This window comes from Lepidochelys olivacea, assembly GCF_965140295.1.
Source record: "Lepidochelys olivacea isolate rLepOli2 genome assembly, chromosome: 8".
In the NCBI taxonomy this organism is placed as follows: Eukaryota; Metazoa; Chordata; order Testudines; family Cheloniidae; genus Lepidochelys; species Lepidochelys olivacea.
In genome coordinates, this window is record NC_140418.1 from 21,172,617 (window position 1) to 21,195,791 (window position 23,175).

General features: G+C 47.7%; 1 protein-coding gene across 4 annotated transcripts in view; it reads right to left on the reverse strand.

Annotated features, from left to right (window-relative positions):
• STK10 (serine/threonine kinase 10) overlaps window positions 1-23,175 on the reverse strand; it is a 93,660-nt gene that overhangs the window by 15,126 nt on the left and 55,359 nt on the right. For all 4 annotated transcript variants that reach the window (XM_084637430.1, XM_084637429.1, XM_084637431.1 and 1 more), the window contains 7 exons: window positions 14,561-14,609; window positions 11,565-11,714; window positions 9,229-9,301; window positions 8,142-8,336; window positions 7,915-7,996; window positions 5,606-5,740; window positions 2,265-2,843 (listed from right to left, as the gene is read on the reverse strand). In XM_084637430.1, the coding sequence (XP_084493556.1) occupies window positions 2,265-2,843; window positions 5,606-5,740; window positions 7,915-7,996; window positions 8,142-8,336; window positions 9,229-9,301; window positions 11,565-11,714; window positions 14,561-14,609 (1,263 nt within the window). The remainder of the gene's footprint in view (window positions 1-2,264; window positions 2,844-5,605; window positions 5,741-7,914; window positions 7,997-8,141; window positions 8,337-9,228; window positions 9,302-11,564; window positions 11,715-14,560; window positions 14,610-23,175) is intronic.

A 23,175-nucleotide genomic window follows, 5' to 3' on the forward strand; every position in this document is an offset into this window, starting at 1 on the left:
GCCCAGCTGGGAGGAAGGGAATTCAGCACACAGACTTCAATCCAGAAGGACTAAACATGTGAATGGGGGGGCTCAACACCTCTCACAATCAGGGCACAGAGAGGAAGTTTGTGCCTGAGCTCTGCTTTCACATGAGAACTTTTAAAAGAGCCACTAAAAGCCACACTTGCAATTGGTTGCATACTAGGGCAAAAAGGAAAAGTTCTACACAAGTTTGTAGCAAAATGGCCTTGCCCATAAGATCTAGAAACCAATGGGGAATTCTGCCGTTACAAGCAATGGTCTAGGAGAGCCAATCAAAGGGCTGGGAACTAGGAACGCTGAAGCCCTAACTTTGGCTCAGACATGGATCCCCCTCTCTGGAGCTGGACAAGTCACTTCACCTTAAGTATATGAGGGGCGGGATTTTACAGATGGGGACAGGGATGCCTCCCCACTTCATGGGAGTATGGCAAGAATTAATGTTCACGCAGTGCTATGAATGGGTCATAGGCTGCATCATGTACAGCTAGTGGGTTGGGGGGAAAAGCAGCACAAGACTTCAGATTAGATTCATTTACTAAATTGGTGCCAGAATCCCAAACACGCAGTATGAAAGGTAGAAATCAACCTACTGTCTTGTGGGCCTTTCAGACAGTGTTACTGCTTCCCAGCGAGTACAGTACAGGATCCAAAGCTTTCCACTAGAGCTAGATGTCCTCATTTTTATTCTGAGGGTGCTATCAGTATAGTTAGAGTCACATCTAGCTAAAAACGCAACAGCATCTCTCGTCACTTATTGCTCCCTACAACCCGCCCCCCGTCAGGGAGAACGATTAACACATGTGATACGTTCTTGGCTAGCCTCTGGAAGCGGATCATTTATCACAGGGAGACTAAAGAGAAGGGATGAGCCTGCTATACACCAAGAGCCCCCACTAGCAGAACTGTGGACTCCTGGTGGGAAAGTGCCAATTATTCCTCTCCCAGCAGAGAGCAGAGCTGGAGGAGGAATTTTGTTAGGAATGCTATTTGGGCATGTTTCTACACCTGGAAACCATCACTCGCACAGACAACTGGACAAAGATCTTGTGCAATACACACATTTGTGGCTCTCCAAGTCACATTGCACCTGGCTTCTCCTTCCAGGACTCAGCAAATAAAGTCACTTCATTTATTTTGTGTCCTCGATCAAAGCAATACTGACCCTTCACACTGAGCTTTGCAATCGTCCTCACTAGTCTCCCTAAAAGCTAAGACTGCATGAAGATCTGAGTGCAAAGAACTGTTCAACCTCTGACACAAGCTAGGCCAGAGACATGGCACATTTGAGAAATCACAAGTGATCTCCATCGAAAACTTACATCAAATTAAGTTGTCTTTTTATCAGTGTTTAGGGGAGAGAAATAGGCTAATCAGCACCGTACAAAGGTGCAATTTAGTTCTTTCGTTTTTCTGGCTGGGACTTGTTCACAGACTCTGTTAAGGCCCCGCAAGGGAGAAGGCTGGAGCAGTTATGTCAGCTTCAGATTTCCCGCTGATTTACCAAAGACTATAATTAGTTGCAGAATGTAAAACCTTAACTAGATTTCACTGGCTTGGAATCTGCAACCGTCAAGGGAAAGAGCAAGCAACATACAGTAGCAACACTGAGAAAGTACATGTTTAAAGGGAGTAGCGGTTAGGCTAATTCCCCGTACCACAGATTAATAATCATTACATATAGCCTCTGCTTCCAGGTACATTATCTGCCCTTAAACCAAGCTATTCCCCAGCCTATGGGGTTGGTACCCATTTAAAGCTCTATTGCTGAAAGCTTTGGATGAAGACTGGAATTATTTTGTGGCTTGGTGTTTATTACAGTGTCACCTGCCTGGAAACTGAAACCTGGGTGCTTTGATGCGTTTATGTGATTGCCTCTGCTGGGATGATAATTTGCTTATCCTTACTGCAGTATTCAGCCATTAAACACAAAGCAAAACCAAATCCCTGCACTATTCATCTTTATCTACCCCACCCATCACCAGGGTATCTGGATCCTCCATCATAACATGTATGTATGTATGTAACATCATACACGAGGGATAACTCCCTTTTTCTTCCATGACAAAAGATCATCGCCATCCGGAGGGGAAAAAACCCCCAAAAGTTTGCCAGGTGCATCAGGAAAGGGGGCTGTCTGGAAGGAGTCAGGGAAGTCTAACAGGGTCTCAATGCCGAGGTCTGAATATTCAGTTCCAGATTAAAATCAATTTTTAATCTTTGATTAATGCCCCCTACCTTACCTTCAGGGACAGCGATCCACTCTCCCTGTTAAGGGACAGATCGGCAGACAGAGAGAGGGTGAGGTCCATGCTTTCCGAAGCAGAAGTGCTGCCAGAATCCGAATCCCTCTTGGACTTACTGCTGGCAAACTGAATAGGAGAATCCAAATTCCCATTGGCAAGTTTTTCCCCAGCAGCATTTTCCAGGTGGTTGCTCTCCGGCCAGTTCCCAATGCTCTGACGATCTTTGTTCACTGGCTCCAGGTGCTTGCTTTGGCAGCTTCTCTCCTCCATTGGATTAACCTTGTCATCCAACAGTCCTGACTGGGAGTTGGTGATTGGCTCTTCCTGGGTGCTGGGTACAGTTCTGCCATACTCCGTCCCGGACGACTCAGAGCTGCTGGTGGTTTTCATGGAGTTCTCGCTGCCAATCCCTTCGTCTGAGAGTCTGTTTCTCTGCCTGTCTGCAGTCTCCTTGGCTGGCTCCACAGACAATTTGGGTCCATTCATCTCCAGTGGGGAGGGGGATTCTGGAGGTTTCTCTCCCTCAAAACTCAGCTGACTCACCTCTGAGGGGCCTCGCTTGTGAGTCCCAGAGGGCTGAAAGGACAGGGAAGAGAGATGGGACACAGCTGAGGCACACACAGCATCAGAGTGAAACTCAGATCACACAAGCGAGGAGACCCAACTGACCACCCGAGTGACACAAGACTGTGGGTGCTTCCTAGTGAAAGATGCACGTCCACCACTCTCACTAATGTACTGAACTGGTATTCCTCCTGCCAACCCCCACCTCTTTATATTAACTTCCATTCACAAGAGATAGAAGCCCACGTGCTTCAGGACTCAGCTAGCCATTAGCTGCTTGGGGCTTAGGAAGAAAGGTCCGCCCAGGGTCATATTGTTGCATTATTGTTCCCCACGGGAGGTTTTAAACACTTTACCCTTGAGGCACGTGGTACTGGCTACTGTCAACGTCTGATAAGACTAGACGGACCACTGGCCTTATGCAATATGTTCATTCCTCTCAAACTTTCCTCCCCGGAGCCAGGATTATGGAGCTGTGCCTGGATCCTGAGATGCTGCAAGGTTCACTCATCAGATTAGTGGCATGCACAGGTTTGGTTTGCACCAGTCAGATGCTAGTTAGCTTGGGGATGAGGGTCAGAAGTTTGGGAAAATTCTAACAAAGTGTTGCGTTGAATGCTGCCACAATGTGGTTTAGCAAACAGAGTCCACAGGAAGAGCCTGCATTCTGGGGAGGAGTGATGGTTTGAGTCCCGATGTCAATGCTGTACACCTGGGCTCAGCAGGCAAAGAGCACCTGGACTGTTTGGATCTGGAGCTGCAGGTCCTAGCCACATGCGCTGACCTTAGCATTTTCCAGAGGTCTGTCACAGTGTAACATGGAAGGACAATACTCCTTATGGCCCATGAATAACCAACACCATAGGAGACCCAGAAGAGCTGTACTGATCTACTAGAGCTGGTTTCTGCATTATCAATCCTTGTACGGGGAAGCAAGGCTTTGCTAGGTGATCCCTTTGGGAGACAGCTAACAGCAAGGCACAGAGAAGAGTTACCCCATTGTACCTTCATTCTGCCCGCTCCTTTTAGGCTACTTCTATACTGCACACCACTGGCATAGCGTGTAAGGTATGCGTAGCCATGTGCTGCAGTGAAAAGCAGGTTGTGTCCACACCACGATGTGTAGCTACACGGGACAGAGAAAGGCTGCCGGACCCTTTCCTGCAGCAATGGGACGCAGTGGGGCACTACACTGCCAGAAGTAGCAGTGTTAACGAGGGAAACAGTACTTGGATGTACAGAGAGCCATGGAGGCTACATCACCTGAAGCTCGGGAGTGTCTTTATATGCCTAAGTAGCGCCTCAGTGCCTAGACTGCTATTTATACCCATGCTAGGGGTGTGTGCAGTGCATATGTATCTTTAGACACCGCAAGTGCTGCAGCCAAGAGGCTTTTGCTCCAGGAGCTTTCCTGGGAGAAGCTGTGATTGTGCAGGAGAAATGGACCCAGGTCCAGTGTGTTTAGCTGGGTTTTGCTCTTGAGCTCATACGGCTGTGAAATCCTGGCAGGACCGTTTGGGTTCTTTCCCAGATACTGTGCTTGGCCCAGACTACTGCTGCTCTCTTCTCTTGGCTAAGACCACTGGGTTTTTAATAGCTCCTCTTTTGGAGCTGGGTCCAATTTCAATAGTGACCATGCTGTGGGAGTTTAAGTCCCTCTTGGATCAGAAAAATCCTGACCTCCTGCTGGTATCTCTCCCACAAAGGTTCCGGGGTAGCCACATGCTGGCCTGCTCTCAAGAGCCTTAGACACTGGCATCGGAGGCAGCTCTGCCAGCCCCTGTCCTGGATCTATTGGTTATGTCTCTCTGCCACTTCGCTGAATTTTCTGTCTCCATTTCTACCTTGTGCTGTCCAGCCCCAAGCTTCCCCAGCCTCCCGAGTCCTTGCCCTGCTCACCATCTTCCTGGAACAGCACTGGACCACTTCAGATGCTCTTATTACTGCTTACGTTGTCTGGGGAGAGGAGAAGGGGCAGGAGGGCAAGGCACTCACCTTTCTTCCCTTAAGCCTGGAGGTGAAGTCATGACCCCACAGCCCCCCACATCCTGTGGGGCGTGGAAGTAAGAGGGGAGCACACAGACAGCTCCCAAGCCTAAAATATTTCCTGCTAAGTCACCAAATGGGCCTGGTTATTTTAGCCTTTGTTAGGATACAAACTGCCATTCCCCCTCTGTTCTGTGCTTCTTGGGGTGACCTGTCTCAAGGAGCCCCCTCGCAGCACATCATGAACCAGAACCCAGTGCTGCCAGGATGATGTTAATACAGTCAGCAGTGCCCTGATCCCAGAGCAACTGGCTGTTGCTTCAGCTACCACTGCCCAAGAGCACTGCGTCACTGGAGGGGTGTCAGCAGAGGGGAATGCCTTCCCTGCCCTTGGAGCCAGCTAGCCAGGCTGCACTAGTGCTGCCATCCTGCTGAAAGCCTGGCATTACCAGCAGCAGCAGCAATTGGGGGTTTCTCCTCTGAAGGGAAAACTTGGCGTCCCTCCAGCGACATTATTTTCCAGTACCCTGGGCAGGCATGGAACTGCGGCCCCCACCCCTGACTTCCTGTTCACCTGAATGGACTTTACAAGGCAGCAGCCTTTCCTCAATGGGAGTCTGAGGCAGAGATGGTTAAAAAAAAGAAGTCACTGCTTTCAATCCTGACAGTTTTCTGTAGCAACTTTGTCCTGCAGCTCTCCCAGCCTGCACCTTTACAGCCACTTTATAGGAACTTTCCACCCTCTAAGAAATAGGAGAGGCTGAGCGGAGGGAGAGAACAGGACTTACAGATAGAGGTTCCGATGATTCATCCTCTTCTCCTTCCTCCCGATTGTCTTCGATTTCCTCCATCACTTCGGCCTTTGCCTCCGCCACCAGCTCGCGCAGGGCTCGGTTGCTGGTGACCTTGTTAACGAAGGAATGCTGCAAACCCAATCACACACGTGTCAGAAAGACTCCCACCTCTGAACTGGCCGTGTCAGAGCACACTGGGGCAAACAGACTCATTTTATTTTCTATTTCTAGTCAGTTTTTAAGGCCCTCGCCAGCTAGCTAGCATTACTAGCTTTCCTAGGTTGAAATAAGCCCAGTCCACCCTGTTTGGGTCCTGGATTCAAATGTCCCGCCAGAGATCAGAAAGCCTGGCAGTTAAAGACAGTTTCAGCCATTAGCTGTGCCTATTTGTGGATACCAATCCAGAGCTTTACGTTGTTTTGAACTCAGTTTTGTGTGGTATGAGGAACTGCATGTGGATACAAATGTTGTAAACACTACACAGCCTTGCAAAATACAGCGTTAACATTTACCAAACAGAGCAACAGCTGCATTTAAACAAAAGGCACTTGCTACAGTAGTGATACAGTACGATGCCCTCTCCTTGACACCGAACGACTCGGGAGCAGAATCTCAGGTCTCCGTGATGCAGGCATGGTGTGGGTCTCATCTGAAGGAGAGCGGCATCTTTAAGAACCATATGTATAAACAGAGTGGAGGGATGTGTAATGGAAATTGCAGTCAAATCCCTAGTTACACACAGAGCGTACATTTGTGCTAAGCTTCATCAAGAGGCCATGGAGTATATTGTATACTTCCTGTTATTGAACAGGGTAAACACACCCCCAGTCGAACTTTTCTGGGTGGCAAACCACAGGCTAGTGCTCTCTCTCTCATCCACTCAGGGTTATTAGGCCAGAACTATCAATTTTCCAGATCAGAAGCTGATTTAAAGAGGCACATTACATACCAAATGAAATGCTCATCAGTCAAACAAAACCACATGACTGACCATTGTGTAGAGCTTGAAGCATCAAGAAGATACGCCAGCACCATATACAAGTTATTCAGATAGGCAGTAAAAAGCATTTAGCATTTTACGTTTTTGAAGGGTGAGGGTGGGGATGTGAATTTAACTTCGAACAGCATCTGCCACCTTGGCACATCTAGGAAATCAGAGCCCATTCCTGCTTCCATTGGAGTCAATCGCAATTTTGTCATTGGCTTCAATGGGAACAGCTTTCGAATGCTGTAGGGCCCAAATGCAGCAGGCACTTTCCAAACAGAGGATGAGATCGTGTACTCTGGAGCAGGGACAACCTACACTTTGTTAGACTTCATTATGGATATTCTGTACAAAAGGTCAATGCTCCTTAGTGAAGCAGCCAGACGTCAGGAAGCGACAGATTAAGATGGCCTGTGCAACCTTAACACTGACCCGTCTGCATCTACATCATGGAAGTCTATTGTACAGTCAAATGCCATTCCCTCCCCTGGATCCTACAGCCATCCTGGGCTGGACTGCGAACTCTCCAGTTGCTGATCAGCTCCACGCTCTGGCCGTTGGTGTTTAAGCATTCAGATTATTTTCTATTTCCAGTTTATGGCAGAAGCTTCTCCCTGGACAATCCCCCCCAACTAGATCATCTGGCAACCATTACTGCAATATCTTGCTCCCTCCAGACATTCAGGTGACCAGACAGAATAGTGTTGTTGGAGCTAGCCCTAAAGGCACTGCATGCCAGTAGTGGGTGCTAAACAACTTGCAACCTCTACCCCAAATACTACATACATCACTTCCACTCCTTACTGATCTTTGGGTAAGAAGGACCCCCAAGCTAGGGTGACCAGATGTCCCAATTTTATAGGGACAGTCCTGATATTTGGGACTTTGTCTTATATAGATGCCTATTACCCCCCCACCCCCTGTCCCGATTTTTCACCATTGCTATCTGGTCACCCTACCCCAAACATTACTCCTAAATTATTGTCTGTTGCACAAGTGCACAGGGTGTTCTGGTCATACCAGAGAGTTTGTCCAGACACAGCCTTTCAACAAGCAGACACATGAAAGCTCATAGCTCAAAGCTCATATATAGCTCAGTCTGCCTGTAAGAGGGTGTTACCAGCACAGCGAGAAACCCTGGAGACGTACAAGTGGACTAGAAAACTAGGGAGGACCAGTAAGTTTGGCTTAAGACAAGGATTGGGATGTGCACAGGTTACTTAGACATGTGGAGTGCTTAGCAGACTCCAAGACAAGCTAAACATGCAACACAAAGGCCAGTCTGAAGGGGTCAGCTCTCTTGAGGACATCTGCCTACCTCCAGTAGCTGTGCTGCACTTGGCCGAGTCTCAGGGTTCTTATCAAGTGCCGTCTTCAGGAAGTCTTTGAACTCTGGGGACCTTAAAACACATAATGATTGGCAAGGAACTCCCTGGATGGAGTCTGCATAGCACACGGTGCAAACAGCTGAGCCCAGCATCACTGGGAAGCCATAGCAAAGAGCTTCCGTGCTCTCATACGTGTGGGAGTCATTTGTCTTCTTACCATTTAGAAGGGCAATTGAGAGTGGGAGGGTCAGACTTGGCAATCTTCAGCAGGACTCGCATGGGGTTGAGTTCATGGTGAGGGGGCTCTATCTGAGCCATTTCTATCAGCGTTATACCCAGGGACCAGATGTCGGCCTTGTAGTCATAGGGAGTATCCTTCATGGTTTCACACATCACCACCTCAGGGGCCATCCTGTGAGGGGGAGCACAAGGGGGAGTGAGGACGGTCCAAGGCATCCTGCTACCAACACAAGCATATTTCCAAAAGTAGCCTGACTGCACACAAGCCCCAGGAGTCAGTATTTAAACCATCTCACTGATCTGCTGCACTGGACCTTCACCTGAAATAGGACTTCACAGCTAGCCAAGGGGGAACAGCAGCCTTCCCACGGTTTGACAAGACCCATATTTCCCCTCCCCCCCCCCCCATTCCCAGATTGGCTGAGACAGACTAAGCAGTCTGTGAAAACCTCCAGGGCGGTGACATCTGGCACGGATGCTGCTCCAGACAATAAATTAATGTTCATTGATCCCATTCCTTCAGCACAAGGGTGATTTAGAGATTAAATTCCTAGAGTGAGTTGTGGCTCCCATGCACTTGGAGCTGCTTCAAAGAACATTCCACCATATGTGGTGGGGGAGGAGGAAGGAGAGAGAGCACATGTCCTAGATTCCACCCACTTCCAAGTTATAGAAATTGCACTGGGTTTGAGGGAGGGGTGCCATTCCAACAGAAGAGTATTCTGAAGAGCATTTCTGTTCATCTGCAGCTGCCCCAACACACTCCTTGCTGCCCCTTTACGATATACACAGTTGGGGAGACTCTTGAAAGCAGAGAGGGTACAGAACAGGTATTTTTGTTATTTTTTTTCTTAAGATTTCTGAACATATGCTAAAATCCTCCTATCCACACTCGATAAGGCAACCTGGTTAGGTAGACCCTACGTTCATCACATCCTTGTCCCTAGCAAGACAACGTTATACTCCTAGATTTCTGGTCTGACCTCCAAAAGGTGCTGAGAATGCACAGCTCCCACTGAATTCAACTTTCAACATAAGGCTGCTGAACAAGACAGTTTACTCACCAGTAAGGGGTCCCAATGAAGGAATCTCGTCTCTGCAAAGTTTTAATGTTTTTGGCAGACACTCCGAAGTCAGCTGCAAAGAGATTAATCACATTAGATGCTCTAAAAGAACCAAATCGTAAAGCAAAGGCAAGAATGCTGTGCAGTATGAATATGCATCCTCTCTAGACCAAATACTGTGAATTAAACATACCTATGAGTTCCTTCCACCTGTGAGACCCTAAGAATATTTCTCCAGGTTAATGGACCTCTTTGCAAAACATGAAAGAGCAGATACTCCATGCAAGCACATTTGCCAAGTCTCTTAGAGGCACAATTTGTTAACAAGAAATCTGCCTTATTTATGTCTCAAAAGTAAAGGTCAAAATTACCTCCTTTCCCTTCCCCGCAATCCAACAAATGGCAATTATTAAGTGACATTAGCCATCTCCCTCCTGGTTAACAGGAAGCATTCTGTGCCTACTACAGAAGAGACACTTTAGGCAGCACCAACCAACTCAATAAGACTCCACAAGCAACCTCATGCCTTGGGTGACTCTAAGCCTCTAACTGCCAGAAGCTGGGAGTGGATAATGGGGATGGATCACTCAATAATTGCCCTGTTCTGTTCATTCCCTCTGAAGCACCTGGGATTGGCTACTGTTGGAAGACAGGATACTGGGGCAGATGGAACATTGATCTGACCCAGTATGATCATTCTCACGACTCTAAGAGGTCATCAGTTTTGCTCTCATTCCAGCCCAGCCCCGTCTCTGTGGTTCTTATTCTCTTTGGAAGATTCCTTCTCCCATCCCATCATATATCCCTTAAGGAGCTGAGTTAGAAGGGTCAAGTGATTCTGGGTTGCTGATTGAATGTGGCCCATAGGAAGATTTAAATGGTCACCTGTTGCCTGTTCACTGGTTCCCATGTAATGAACTGGAACAGATCTCAGTCCTGTTCCCAGACACATCATAAAAGCCCACCATCACTACCAGCACCATCACTCCTGTTGGCAGCCTCAAGAGAGAGGCCTTGTACAATATGGGCTGGGCTGCAGAGAAAGAATTGCCTCTCATCCCTAGGGAGTAGAGGGAGGTCAATTCAACTCAGGCTCACAGCATGTTGGCAGAGCAGCTCTTCAGGGAAGCTTGCCCTGCCTTGTGCCAGGCCTGCTCTGTGGATAGAGGAATTAGTCCAGTCTCCAGCCCTGCCAGTCTGGCACATTACTCCAGCATTGATATTCCCCTGGAAAGGGGAGACTGTAGAATACTGCCTGTTTTTGCATTGCACATGTTTCACACCCAAAGTACAATTTCTGAGCATCCTACAAGATGTGAAACAAAACAGAAACAGTGATTAAAATAACAGAAGAACCATCACTGCAAGAAGCGACTGGACAGAAGAGAGATGCCCTAAACGTAATACAACTCTGTTCCTTTCCCTATTGTAACCACGATTGCAGAACAGCAGGAAAATTCTGCACCTTTCATGCAAGTGTTGGCATCACCTGTGGTACATTTTTCAGAGGAGAATTCATAACGCATGATCCAAAGCTGCTGCCTGACCCTGAGTGACTGGTCAACAAGCCAGTGTGTTACAGTACCCATGAAGACATTCGGGCGGAAGACCTGGTGAAGCAATTTCCTGAAGGATGTGCAAGCCAGACCAACACTCCCTCACTGTAGGAAGTCCCCTTACACGATAGCTGATGGGAAAAAAAGAGAGACATGCTCCCCTTCCTCATTTCCATCTCCCATTTGCTCAGCTGCCAAACCTGAGCTTCAGGTTAAAGAAAATCTATAGAGCAGCAGGTTTCTGAAAGCTGAGGTGCAGCCAGTAGGCAGCCGGCTTTGCTCAAGCAGCAACGTCTTTATTCCTTCCAACTGTCTTGCTTCCGTTCTAGTCTTCTGCCCCAGTAGTGGGCAGAAAGCTTCTCAGCATCTTTATTTCCACCAGGTATTAAGTAAACTCCTCAGATTAAACACACTGGTTAGTTTCACAGCAGATTTTGCCTCCCAAGCGTGTATCCTACTGAGTGACATAACCATACCCAATAGATAAGGATGAGAAGCAAGGCTTCAGGGCAAGAGACCCTTACAAACCAGTGCACATTACCCCTCTCCCATTGGAGGAATGTTTTGCATTTGAAAAAATGTTAACCTGAAGTTTTGTTTCTGACGTACAGATAACAACCAAGGCTTCTTAAAATGTGGCTTGTAAGAGTTTATTACAATACAGTCACAAGTACAGCAACGCTACTCAGTGGAGACTGAATCGCCACCAACTCAGAATTATACACCTAGCAAGCATGCACCCATCTTCCCTCTCTGTGACATCCTCAACTAAAAGCTCACCGAGTTTGATATCTCCATCCTGGGTCAGTAGTACATTGCCTGCCTTTAAGTCACGGTGGATGATCTTTTTACTGTGGAGGTAGACAAGAGCCTCTAACATCTGGCGGCAAATCACTTGAATCTGGGGTTCCGTCAGGCCTCGATCCAACTCTGCAGAGAGACAGCAGTTAAACCAAGAGGGGATTAGAGAGGCTTCACTTGAGCAACAGATGCAGCCTGTGACCCAGAGCCTGTGTAGCAACCTGTATATGGCCACTATACATCGGTTAGGTCAGTGGGACACCAATACAAATCGCTCCAGTATTGAGAAAGTTAATTCCCTAAACTCAGAGCACAATATTCCCACATGCTTTCAGAACTGGTGTTCTATTGAACTCCCTGGGACACACATGTTGGTCAACTGGCATGAGCGCGTCACAGATGGCACACACATTTCCCTTTGAGGGAAGCCTATAGATCAGTCATCCCTGGAATCCTAAAAGGGAGTCTGATTTCCCACCTTGAGGGCTGGACAGAAGTACTCACCACTGGTGCACTGTGGAGAGAACAGACCTGAACTCTAATTGCAGGAGACACCAGAATCTGCACTGGGATACTGATTTGCACACTAAGGCAAGGAGGACTGCAAACCCTGCCCCAACCAGTGAGAAGCTGGCCACAAGACAGTGTGGGCACAGGGAGAGACATGACCTGAGTGGTGCTAGGCCTAGTCACCAGACACGTGAACAATTCATACAAATTTGTTGGCCCAATGGTAACGACAGCAACCTTCTCTTTCTGCAGCTCGTTGAGATGCCCAAGATACAAAGTTATGCTCTTGTGTGCTCTCCCTCACCCATCAGGGAGATCCTCACTCTATGACCTTTATCGTAAGGCACCATCTCAGCAAACCGTCTACCTTGCAGAATGTTGAGAAGAGTCAGGCCTCCACTCCCCTCTCCCCACCCAGCCTCCTTGTGTTAAATCTTCCCTCTGTGCCCAAAGTTTAGTTTAAAAAAAAAAAAAAAAAAAAAATCGACAACACTGGAACCTGCAGATCCGGGCAGCTGGAATAGATGTAGCTGTGTTCCAGGCAGCTAGAAGAGCCTATTGTACACCAAAGGAGGGGGCAGACTCAAGGACTGAAGAGAGCTTATGTTAAGTAGGACAGCCATTCATTCAAAGCCAAGGAACTTAATCGCAGAATCAGAGAAAAGATGCTGGTTCAGCGGTTTTGTTTTTCTTCCTACTTTTCCACCTCCCGCTTCCCTTCAGTAACTCAAAGCTGGAGATTTTCAGTGACCCTCAGCTAAGAGCCTGGCCGAAGCAAGGCTTTCAATGCACAGCTGTTCAGGAGCATGCTATCAAGACAAAGTCAAAGGCAAATGTAAATGGTTGTGACTCTCTCATTCCCCTTGTCTTCCAGACCACCTCTACTGTTAAGAAACTCTTAGTCAGACCCTCTTGGGACTGATTTACCTACATGGGCAGCAGCCTTTCCCAATCCCCAATCCCTATTGAATATACCCCAATACTGGTAACCGTGGAACTGGGAGATTATGGCAACATCACCATCCCCTGGTTTGTATGGCCAGGCCAGTCAGTTAGGATTTTGTAATACCTATTTCCTCCCTCCCCCATTCTAAACCAAATTCTCTGCAAGGCTGGCTGCCTGGCTATGAAATAGGAGATACCAGGCCTGATCAGACAGGAGTCTAGAGCCCCAAGAGACTTAGCATCCCTAGTTTCTGTTAGGTGGGTTGGAGCTCTCCTGCCCCACTGGGACCCACCACTCAGTTGGAAACCTCAACCATAGCAATTCCACACCACAGCCCCAGCACTGAGAGTACAGCTTCGCGGTAGAGAGCGCATCGTCCCTTATCAACTGGGTGTCCTTGCCCCCAAACACAGATGCCAGGCTACCATAAGATATGGTGATTTGGACACTACGGCAGAACACTGCAGTTCTTTAGGCAAGTTTCCTGAATTAGGCACAGGTTTTCGATTTGCAGACTGGGAACTGAAAGTGATGGGCTCAGCACACTTCTGCAGGAGAAAATAGTCAGATCTTCATGACCACTGGGGAAAAAACCCCAGGAGAAAGTGACCTGAGTCGAGGTTATGACCTTATCCCACAGCCTCCAGATGAGCAGAGACCCGGAGCACTGCTGTCACTCCCTGACAGGGGGAGCCTTTTTCAGGGAGGGACGGTGGCTTCATCTAGGTTTGTACAGCGCCTGGCGCAATGGGGCTGTGACGTCAATTGGGGCTTCTGGCTGCAGCTGTGCTACTCTAGCTGACATCAGTATGCTTCGTAGCAACCAAAGGCCAGCTCCTCTCAACTGGAGGCGGGGCCCACATGTGGAAGGGAGGAGTTAAAGTGGTGGCTTCATGGCAATAATGTAAGTCTCAGACTACTCTAACACTAGCCGTTTCGATGGATTACTGACGCCAGGGGTGGAAAGAGACTCCGTGAGACTCAATGTCAATGACACCCAGATTAACAGCCAAACCCCTTTTCCTTTAACTGCAGGGCTTCCCTTAGGTGCATACAATTGACACGGCATCAGCATGCTGAATAAATGGAGTCCCAAAGAGACCTCCTCAGGCTGAAAGTATTATAGGCACCCATCCCCCCTAAAAAAAAAAAAAAAAAAAAAAAATCACTCCCACCCCACTGCTCGCCAACACTGAGCAATCTATAGACCACGCAGCAGAATGACACAAGGAGCTAGGAAAATGCCCAGAGGTTGCCAACTTAGCCAACACGCAGAGGCTCCATAGTTAAGGCTGCAGCAGGGTTTCTATTTAGTTACACTGAAAACCACGACCCACCACCCTACAAAAGCCATGCAAGAAGCCACGCCTCGGGAGGGTAGTGGAGGATGTCACATCCGCTGCTAAGGAGCACAAGAACATTATGTGGGGGGGGGCTGCCCTGCAGTCCTTGGGGTGCAGATTTCTCTGTCTCCGACATGTCCCTAGTCAAAGTAAAGATATTGATTTACAACACTTACCTAGCATGACGGCATCCACTGCCCCACCAGGGCAAAACTCAATCATGATCTAGCAAAACAAAGAGAAAGGGGTTAAAATCAGTTATAAAAAGATCTGAAATCTGTATTTCTGAGTACAGCCCATGTGACAGGGAAAAGGGAGCAAAAAGGGCTTGTGCTGGAGTCAAACCTACTTCCGCCTCCCCGCTCAGACGAGGCTAGCTTTTGGTAACCCTCTGTCCTGCTCAGATTTATTCACCACTCTGGAGGCAGCACAGAGACACTCAGTGTTTTTTGTTAGCCAGAGTTTCATTCCTGATGCTACAAAACCACAAGTTCTACATATGCCATGTGCTCCTGGAGTGAGAGATCTCCCAGGCGATCATGGGACAGAATCCACATGGCACTCTGTTGTTCCCGACAGAAAGGACGCACGCACGCAGAGCACATCCCTCCGAGAGCTTCCCTGAGGTCTCCACGGCACACAATCTTAGGAAGCAGGACAGAGCTTTACTTGGCTACAGTGAAGGAAGTTTTGTTTTATTATTACGCTGACACACACGTGAATCAAAGCCAGCCTAGACCCCCATACCTGGAGGCCCATGTTGTGCAGCCTTAAGGCTTCATGTTTGTTTACAGCTTTTGATACAGCAGGGGCTGTTCCAGGGCGGTGGACTTGCCAACAGGATGAGATAGCTGTCACAGCAGAGAGCCGACGTGGCTGGAATTACTAGATCACTTTTTTTTTTTTAAAGGGGTTTTTTTACGTTTGGTTTTGATTGCTCCACAGTTAACAGCTTTCTCCTGGTTTTATATGTGATTTAAGGAAAAAATTTTCAGTACAGAGCTGTAGTCAACTGCCAGATCTTTGTTACCTCCACTATGGAGGATTTACTACGTATCGGCTGGTATCCCAGCATCCTCCTGCCCCGTCACCAAACACCCTTCAAGGCCAAGTCCCAGAAAGTTTAGTCAGACCCAGCTATGTCACTCAACCATGTGAAAAATTCACACTCCTAAGAGATATAGTTAAGCTGACCTAAGCCCTAGTGTAGGCAGCACTAGGCCACTGGAAGAATTCTTTCTTCGAACTAGGTACTTCCTCCTGGAGAGATGGATTTACTACAGCAATGGAAGAACCCTTTCCGTCTAGTACAGACGTAGCCACAGTGACTAACCTTCTGGCATCCCCTCACCCAGTGCTGCTTCTTAATCTGTTGATATGATCACTGCTGAAGAGCCAGGCCCTGTGCCAATAGCCCAATGGTGAGACAGACAAGACAAATCTCCCACATGTGGTACAAAGCTGCAGCCACCAGGCTAGCCCTCCTTGCCGTGCTGCTCTCGCCGCAGCCAAGATGCTACTTGCAGGAAGTGCCAGCAGAAGCCATGTGGATACCGTATTTCCATGCAGAAAGCTAAGAGGCTTTCCAAATTGACCAGCAAACACTAATACAATTGCAGCCTGGCTAGCGATTTACTCCTCGCTCAATAACAAAAGCCTCTACATAGTAGGATTAGGCACAAGAATGGATTAGTGCCATTTGAGATTATGCCTCAGCGTGCTGCAGTGCTAGATGATCACACAACTGCACCCTTCAGGAGATCCCAGGCAAAGAAGCTGCAGCATTGGAGACTCAATCACATAAGGCCGCTTTACTGTATGTTAGAGAGGGATCTCATCCAGGTTGGTGGGTCCAAAGTTGGGCCACCCAAGCCCACTGGCACTGGTCTGCAGACTGCCTGGGTTTCCAGCCCAGCCTCTCACACCCATCCATCTCAGTGAGAATGCTTCAAACACCGTACTTCAAAAAGAGCTGCTCTGTGCCAACAGCCCAGCTCCCCAGAGCAGCCCAACAACCACAGCATGCATTCATGGGACAGAAGTGGGCTCAGGTAAGCAAAGAGTCCATTTTCAATCTTTCAGGGTCTGAGATAAGAGTATGGAAAGATACCTTGCACTATAAAACCACCCTGACTGTGTCTCTTTTCACGTCCTAGTACCACACAGGGCAACATGCAGAGAGGTTAGTGGCCAGAGTTTGCTTAGTTGGTTATTGTCCTCAGAAGTAAAGCCCCCTTTTAGATGGGGCGACTGAGGATGGAGCTGAGTGACCTACAGCTCTGTGTGGAGCCAGGCATTTCACGCTGAGGTAGTACCGATCCACACCGCTTTGGGGAAGGACACTCTTATGGTTAAAAAGCACAGGACTAGGACTCAGGAGATTTGGATTTAATTCCCAGCTTTCCAACTGACTCACTGTGCAACTTTGGCCAAGTCACATCCCACTCCTTCTGCCTCAGTTTACACAGGTGTGCAATGGAAATAATGGTTCCCTGTTTTCGAGACCGCCTGAGGCATAATTCATTAGTCTCTACAATGCTTTGAGCTCCTCATACTGAAGGTGCTATAGAACAGAAGAACTGCCACACTGGGTCAGACCAAAGATTCATATAGTCCAGTATCCGGTCTTCCAACAGTGGCCAATGCCAGGTGCCCCAGAGGAAATGAACAGAACAGGTCATCATCAAGTGATCCATCTCCTGTTGCCCATTCCCAGCTTCTGGCAAACAGAGGCTAAGGACACCATCCCTGCCCATCCTGGCTAATAGCCATTGATGGACTTATCCTCCATGAACTTATCTAGTTCTTTTTTGAACCCTGTTATAGTCTTGGCCCTCAGAACATCCTCTGGCAAGGAGTTCCACAGGTTGACTGTGGTTGTGTGAAGAAATACTTTCTTTTGTTTGTCTTAAACCTGCTGCCTATTAATTTCATTTAATGATCCCTAGTCCTTGTGTTATGAGAAGGAGTAAACACTTCCTTATTCACTTTCTCCATACCAGTCATGATTTTATAGACCTCTATCATATCCCCCCCTTAGTCATCTCTTTTCCAAACTGAAAAATCCCAGTCTTATTAATTTCTCCTCATACGGAAGCTGTTCCATACTCCTAATAATTTTTGTTGTGCTTTTTTGCCCTATAGAAGGGCAATGTACTACTTTGCGTCCCTTACAATCACTGTACAGAGAGCCAGCTGGCACTCAGGAGTCAGTGAGGAAATTACCCTGGACCGGGTTAAGAGATCCAAGGCAGATGCAGCAGCACAAGGCAAAGGCGTCTTCACCTGCAGAATTGCGAGGAATGAGGCAGAGGGGAAAGTGCCAAAGGGGAAAAAGCACTTCCTCTGGACTGAGCATTAGAGGGCAAACAATCCAGAATGATGGGGACTGGCATGGAGTTTTTTAGCAGTGGCACATTCAGTCACGTAATGGGGAAGGATAAGATGCTAAGGCTATTGAAAAACAAGAATCCCCCTCTGCTCTTTCCGGGAGCAGCAGTGTCAGAGCAGGACCATCGAGAAGGGATTGGACTCCCTTCATTCAGACAGCTCAGCACCACTTACATTGCTTTCATGAAGAAGGGCCAACCAGAAGCTGCCAGTAGTTCCTTGTACCTACCACCAGGCAGCACACCTAGGTTCAGTTCTTGGACCTACCTTCACCCTGGGGTTCACAAACCTCGAGCTCAGCCCAGGAGAAGTCAGTATTTAAGGGTCAGTTCAGATTCCCAATGAGCAGTCACCAACATGCTTCCTGCGCTGTGCCAGAAGGTTCCAGCCACATGCAAGTCCTGTTCTGGGAGCATCCATGTTTACTTTTGTACTTTGAATTCTTTGAAGCTGTAAATGGCAGGGGGCAGAGCTCCAAGAAGAGATAGGAACTCAAAGCCCAGCCCTGACGCACTTACACCTGTACGGAGTCCCACTGACTTCAATGGGCAGAGCAAGTTCTGAGCACCTCACAGTCAGCCCCTTAGGGTATGTCTACACAGCAACTAGACACCCACTGCTGACCTGTGCCAGCTGACTCGGGCTGGTGCTGAGAGGCTGTTTCACTGTGGCATAGAGTTCTGGACTCGGGCTGGAGCCCTGGCTCAAGGACCCTGCAGGGTGGGAGGATCCCAGAGCCTGGGCTCCAGCCCCAGTGCAAACATCTACATAGCAATAAAACAGCCCCTCAGCCGAAGCTCCACGGGGCCAGCCCCAGGTTTTTCTTTGCTGTGTAGACATACCTTTAGACGCCTGGATGTTAAACTGGTTGCCAGACCACCCTTCTGCTGGGTTACACCTCCCACTGAAGCATTTACGGTCAAAATACTCTAAAGCATCCTCCCTCAAACGCAGTCACTCTTGAAAGAGAATGGAGTGCCACAGAGCCAGTCAGCTGACACAGGTGGGAAGCGTCATCTAGGGGGTTCTTGTGCAACAGGAGCCTGCCGTCACTCCAGATCCCCAGAGTTCCCTGGGAATGGATACTTGTGTTCCCAGCACAGCGAGTGGAGGTTGTTCTATAGGTTTGGCCTGAAAAGAGAGTACGAGTTTGTATGGGGTGGGGGGGGGAGCAACAAACCCAGCTTTGTTTGGATCAATATTTGATGTGTTTGACCTTTGCAAAACCTCATTTTGGTTTACAGTATGAGAAGGGGAGAAGGCAGAGAAAGCCAGGAAAGTTAATACATCTGAAACACCAGCTGAGCACAGAGAAAGGGGGCGGGGGAAGGGAGGCAGGGAGGAAGAAAGCCAGACAATGGGAATCTTGGAAGGTTTAAAAAAAAAAAGTATGCATTTTCAACTAGGCCGGGGATGCTAATGAATAACTAAGGGTCAGGGCTGGTTGGTCTAAACATCTAGAAAGCATTTGTGCTCCTTTCAGCCCTGAAATCAGAGTTTAAACAGTCCAACTCTCACAGTTCCAAATGCATGAAGTCCAATGACCTGAGTTCATCTTTTAGTGCTGGATACACTATCCCATACATTCCATCCCACAGAATGCAGTGGGACACACACACACAGGACCAGCCTGACACAAAATAAAAACCCAGGCATCATTACTATTAATAAACTGAAGCCACATCGAAAGCCAGTCCTGGATGTCTCCAGGAACTATGACTCTTGAACTTGAAGCCATGAAATGAGAGAGGGTTGAGGAAGGTGGCAAAAAGCAGGATTTGGACATTACACAGACAGGATTTAAAGCACGAAGGGTAATGATCTCTCAGTCATTCACTTGCCACAGGGCAGGCACCCTGGTGGTCCGATTTAAATGAGGTTCTGGGCAAGTTTAGACAGTTGTAAAAAGAATTGTTGACAAGAGTCCATGTTTCTGCACACTGATTATGCCTGTAACTCATTAAAAGACATTGGCTACAGATTAACCCTTTACTCAGTCCTATTTTCACCTGTTTTGATAAGCTAGCTAACTGTACTGTATTTTCTGTCAATGTCACCCTGCAAATCACAGGTAGCCTGGTACCACCTCACTCCATGAATGATGCCAATGTTAATACCCTGTTTGCTCCCATCTCCTCCTCCCTGCCCTGTGCCATGCTGACCTGTCTAGATATCACACCCTCCCCATGACACGCCCCCCTTAACTCTCCCCAGTCCCTTTAAAAAAAAAAAAGAAAAAGAAAAACCCTCTCTAGAGAAGAGTTTAATAATAATTCAAAAGGGGGGAAGGGAGGGAAGAAAAATCCACTGCCTATTCATCCTGCCCTCTGGCTTCCCTCAGGCATCTTTCAGAGGTCAAGCTCTTTAGGACAGGGACTATGCATGCTGTATGGTACAAAGCATGTGCCTGGCACTTAACCCTTCAGCAACAGGGCACAGCAGCCTTACAAAAGGCACGATACACCAGGATTCTAGCCACTCCCTAACCAAAAGCCTACAGGTTTCGTACAGACTGCGAACCGAAGATTCAGCATGCACTGTCCAGTCACCTGCAGCCCTAATGGTGTCTTGCAGAAGCCAGCCGGCGAAGGCAGCAGTTATTCTACAGAGAGGTCACTCAATATTTATAATCCTTGGCAAGCACAGGATCTAATGCTGCTAGGATGCAGATTGCACAGCCTTCTCAGGAAGCTGCCTCCTAAAACGACAAAGGTTGGTTTGGAGATGTGGTTAGCCGCCGCAGCACCGCCCCCCCCAAAATCAGGAGTCTCACAGTCAACAGTAGAGCCAACAAAGTCTGGGCTGGCATTCTTATGAGCAGTTAGGAGAGGGGCTTTGGCAAACATCCTGTTTATAATAATTTTTTCAATGCAACAAGTTCAGGACTTCCTTAGCAAAGCCTGCTGGGCCCATCTAGGGGTCTGAGCTCCAGAAGAGGAAATTTAGCCTCAGCAATAGCTTTTTTTCCCCTTTTCATTCAAGTTGTTAAAGCAGTCACAAATCTCCTGGGTTACACTCTTCAGTCTTTGGTTAACACTTTGTATGCTGTAAATGCAGCACCACCCAACTACATGCTGTGTTTGTATGTTTTCATCACAGAGGGACCCAAGAGACAAAAGACAGACTGCTGACAATATACTGTTAATGTCATCAGAAATCACAAGGACCACTGATACAACAGAGAGTTTAGAGAGATCTCTTTACTGAAAGTGCAACAAGCAGTCTCTTGTCTAGCCCTGGCACCAGATACTATGATGAGGGCTTTACCCCCACCACCACCTTTACCCCCAAATTACTTACACACATTCGCACAGCAAGGAGAGTATTTCAGACTCTTGTAGCCACTACAGATGTTGATAGGTTACAGACAACTGCACAGACCTGAGTAGGACGTTGGAGTGAAGTACCTGCAACACTGATCTAGTTTTCAGTTTAATGGGAAGTCCTGCACCAAAGGGGTTAATTTTGTCCCCCAGAATCAAGCACATGGGCACAACCTACCTTTTTTATGATCACAAGGGCGAATAGACTCACCAGAATCCCGCAACAATAGTTAACTTGGGCACCTGTTAAGTGGGAGATCCTATCTCTGTCGCATGTTGGTGCCAAGCAAGAGCCCTCCCACGCCCTCTCCTGTGCACTTGGAAAGCTTCAGGGAAGCAGCAGGAAGGGGATTTTAAGAGGATCCAAAGAATCCACACGCCTTCCAAGTTTTTTCAAACCACCGCAGAGCACCTGTCCCTCCCCTTGCTCTTTGCGCAGCCAGCCAGCAGCTGTATTTATGCAGAAAGGGCCACAGGAGGGACACATTTCCCATATGGTAAAAGTAAAGCTCATCACCCTACTGCATCACCCTCACCCCCCCAAAAAAGTGCACATTTAAATGTCAGGAGCACTTCTGACTCAATGATTATAGAGCTCGTGCTGTGTTACAGATTTGCTCCTTTGCAGAAAAAGTAACTCTCTCAATATGTAAAGAAGGAATGGTGTATTGGACCACCTGGGCTTTCACTCTGGTTACAGCCCCATTAGGACTCTTCAGATTTGGTAACAAAGAAGCCAGAACAATCCTCATTCCCCAAGCCTGCAATAAGTGAACACACCCAATTTTCCAGCAAAGCTGATGAGCACACAAAGCCCAGTAACTTGCCCATGCTCGCACATTTCCAGGAGCTACTCAAATCTTTAATATAGGGCCTCTGATTCCTAGGGGTTTGCTGAAGTCACGCTAGTGCTCTGAAAAACAGACACTCACAGAGGACAAGTGTCGCTTTCTGCCTTTACCACTGCTTCTACTAGAAGCTACAGTTCATTGGTGCCCTGTCACAAAAACATTTTAAAAATGTTCTGCTCCCATCAAGTCACGGTTGAGGCCAAGCGCTCCCCAAAACAATGTCACAGCTAAGAATGAAGAGTAAACCGTGTTTTTTCTCACCCACCAGCCACTGCATTTGCCCATGCAGAATGGGTGTGGAACAAATTTGATGGAAGAAGTTGGGGGAGGAGAGGAAGCCTGCCAAAGGGTTTACAATGAAGAGACCCAAACCTGCAAGTCATCAGATTCTTGCATGGTTTCTGGTTTCAGATGAACTTCCTTTCTCTTTCACAGAGCTTCCATCATCCAACACAGAGTAGGAAGTAAGCTTCTTTATAAATGGTTTCAATCTTCCTGAAGCAAATTTAGGGAGCTCATTCAGCTCAAGCATAACTGTTTTTTCTAGGATATGTTTAAACTCAGGTATGTAGCTTCTCGCTTTTTAAAAAAAGTTTGCACTTATTTTGCCTATACACTGAAAGTTCACATGGTGAGGAGCAGCTGATGTCTCTGAACTATCACTAGTAGTTGTAATTAAAGTTGGATTAAATGAGCAAGATCTGCCTCTCAATTAAGCCCACTCCTTGAGCATCTAAGAGGCATGAAGGGTCACATAAGCCTATGGACTGAGCACCTGTGGTCTCCAGGTCAAGGATGAGCCATGGTGGTCATTCAAGACTAAGCGGGGAGCCCAGAATCAATAGAAAAGTTTCTGCCCTGCTATGATGCTGCAGAGATATTATCTTTGTGGCTGAACATTAAGCAGACTATTGCTTCTTAACAGCAACGCTGCTCTGGAGTGTCAAGGCTGCTATTAGATAGTACAAACTATGCTAGGCAAAGTGACAGCAGCCTTTAAAAGTTCCAGGTCAGCTCCCTTCATTTAAGCATTTATTATTGAGCAGTTCACAACTCCTGGGTGCTGGATTGTGTACACCCCCAGGCATGAATTCTCCTCATCCCCAGCCACACAGTTACAAGCAGCAGTAACTTCCTCTGCAGAATTGTGCTGAGGTTTTTAACCTTTACCGCTATCAGCGGGCTGCTTTTCGACTACAACAAAAACAATAAGCAGCAGCATCCTGC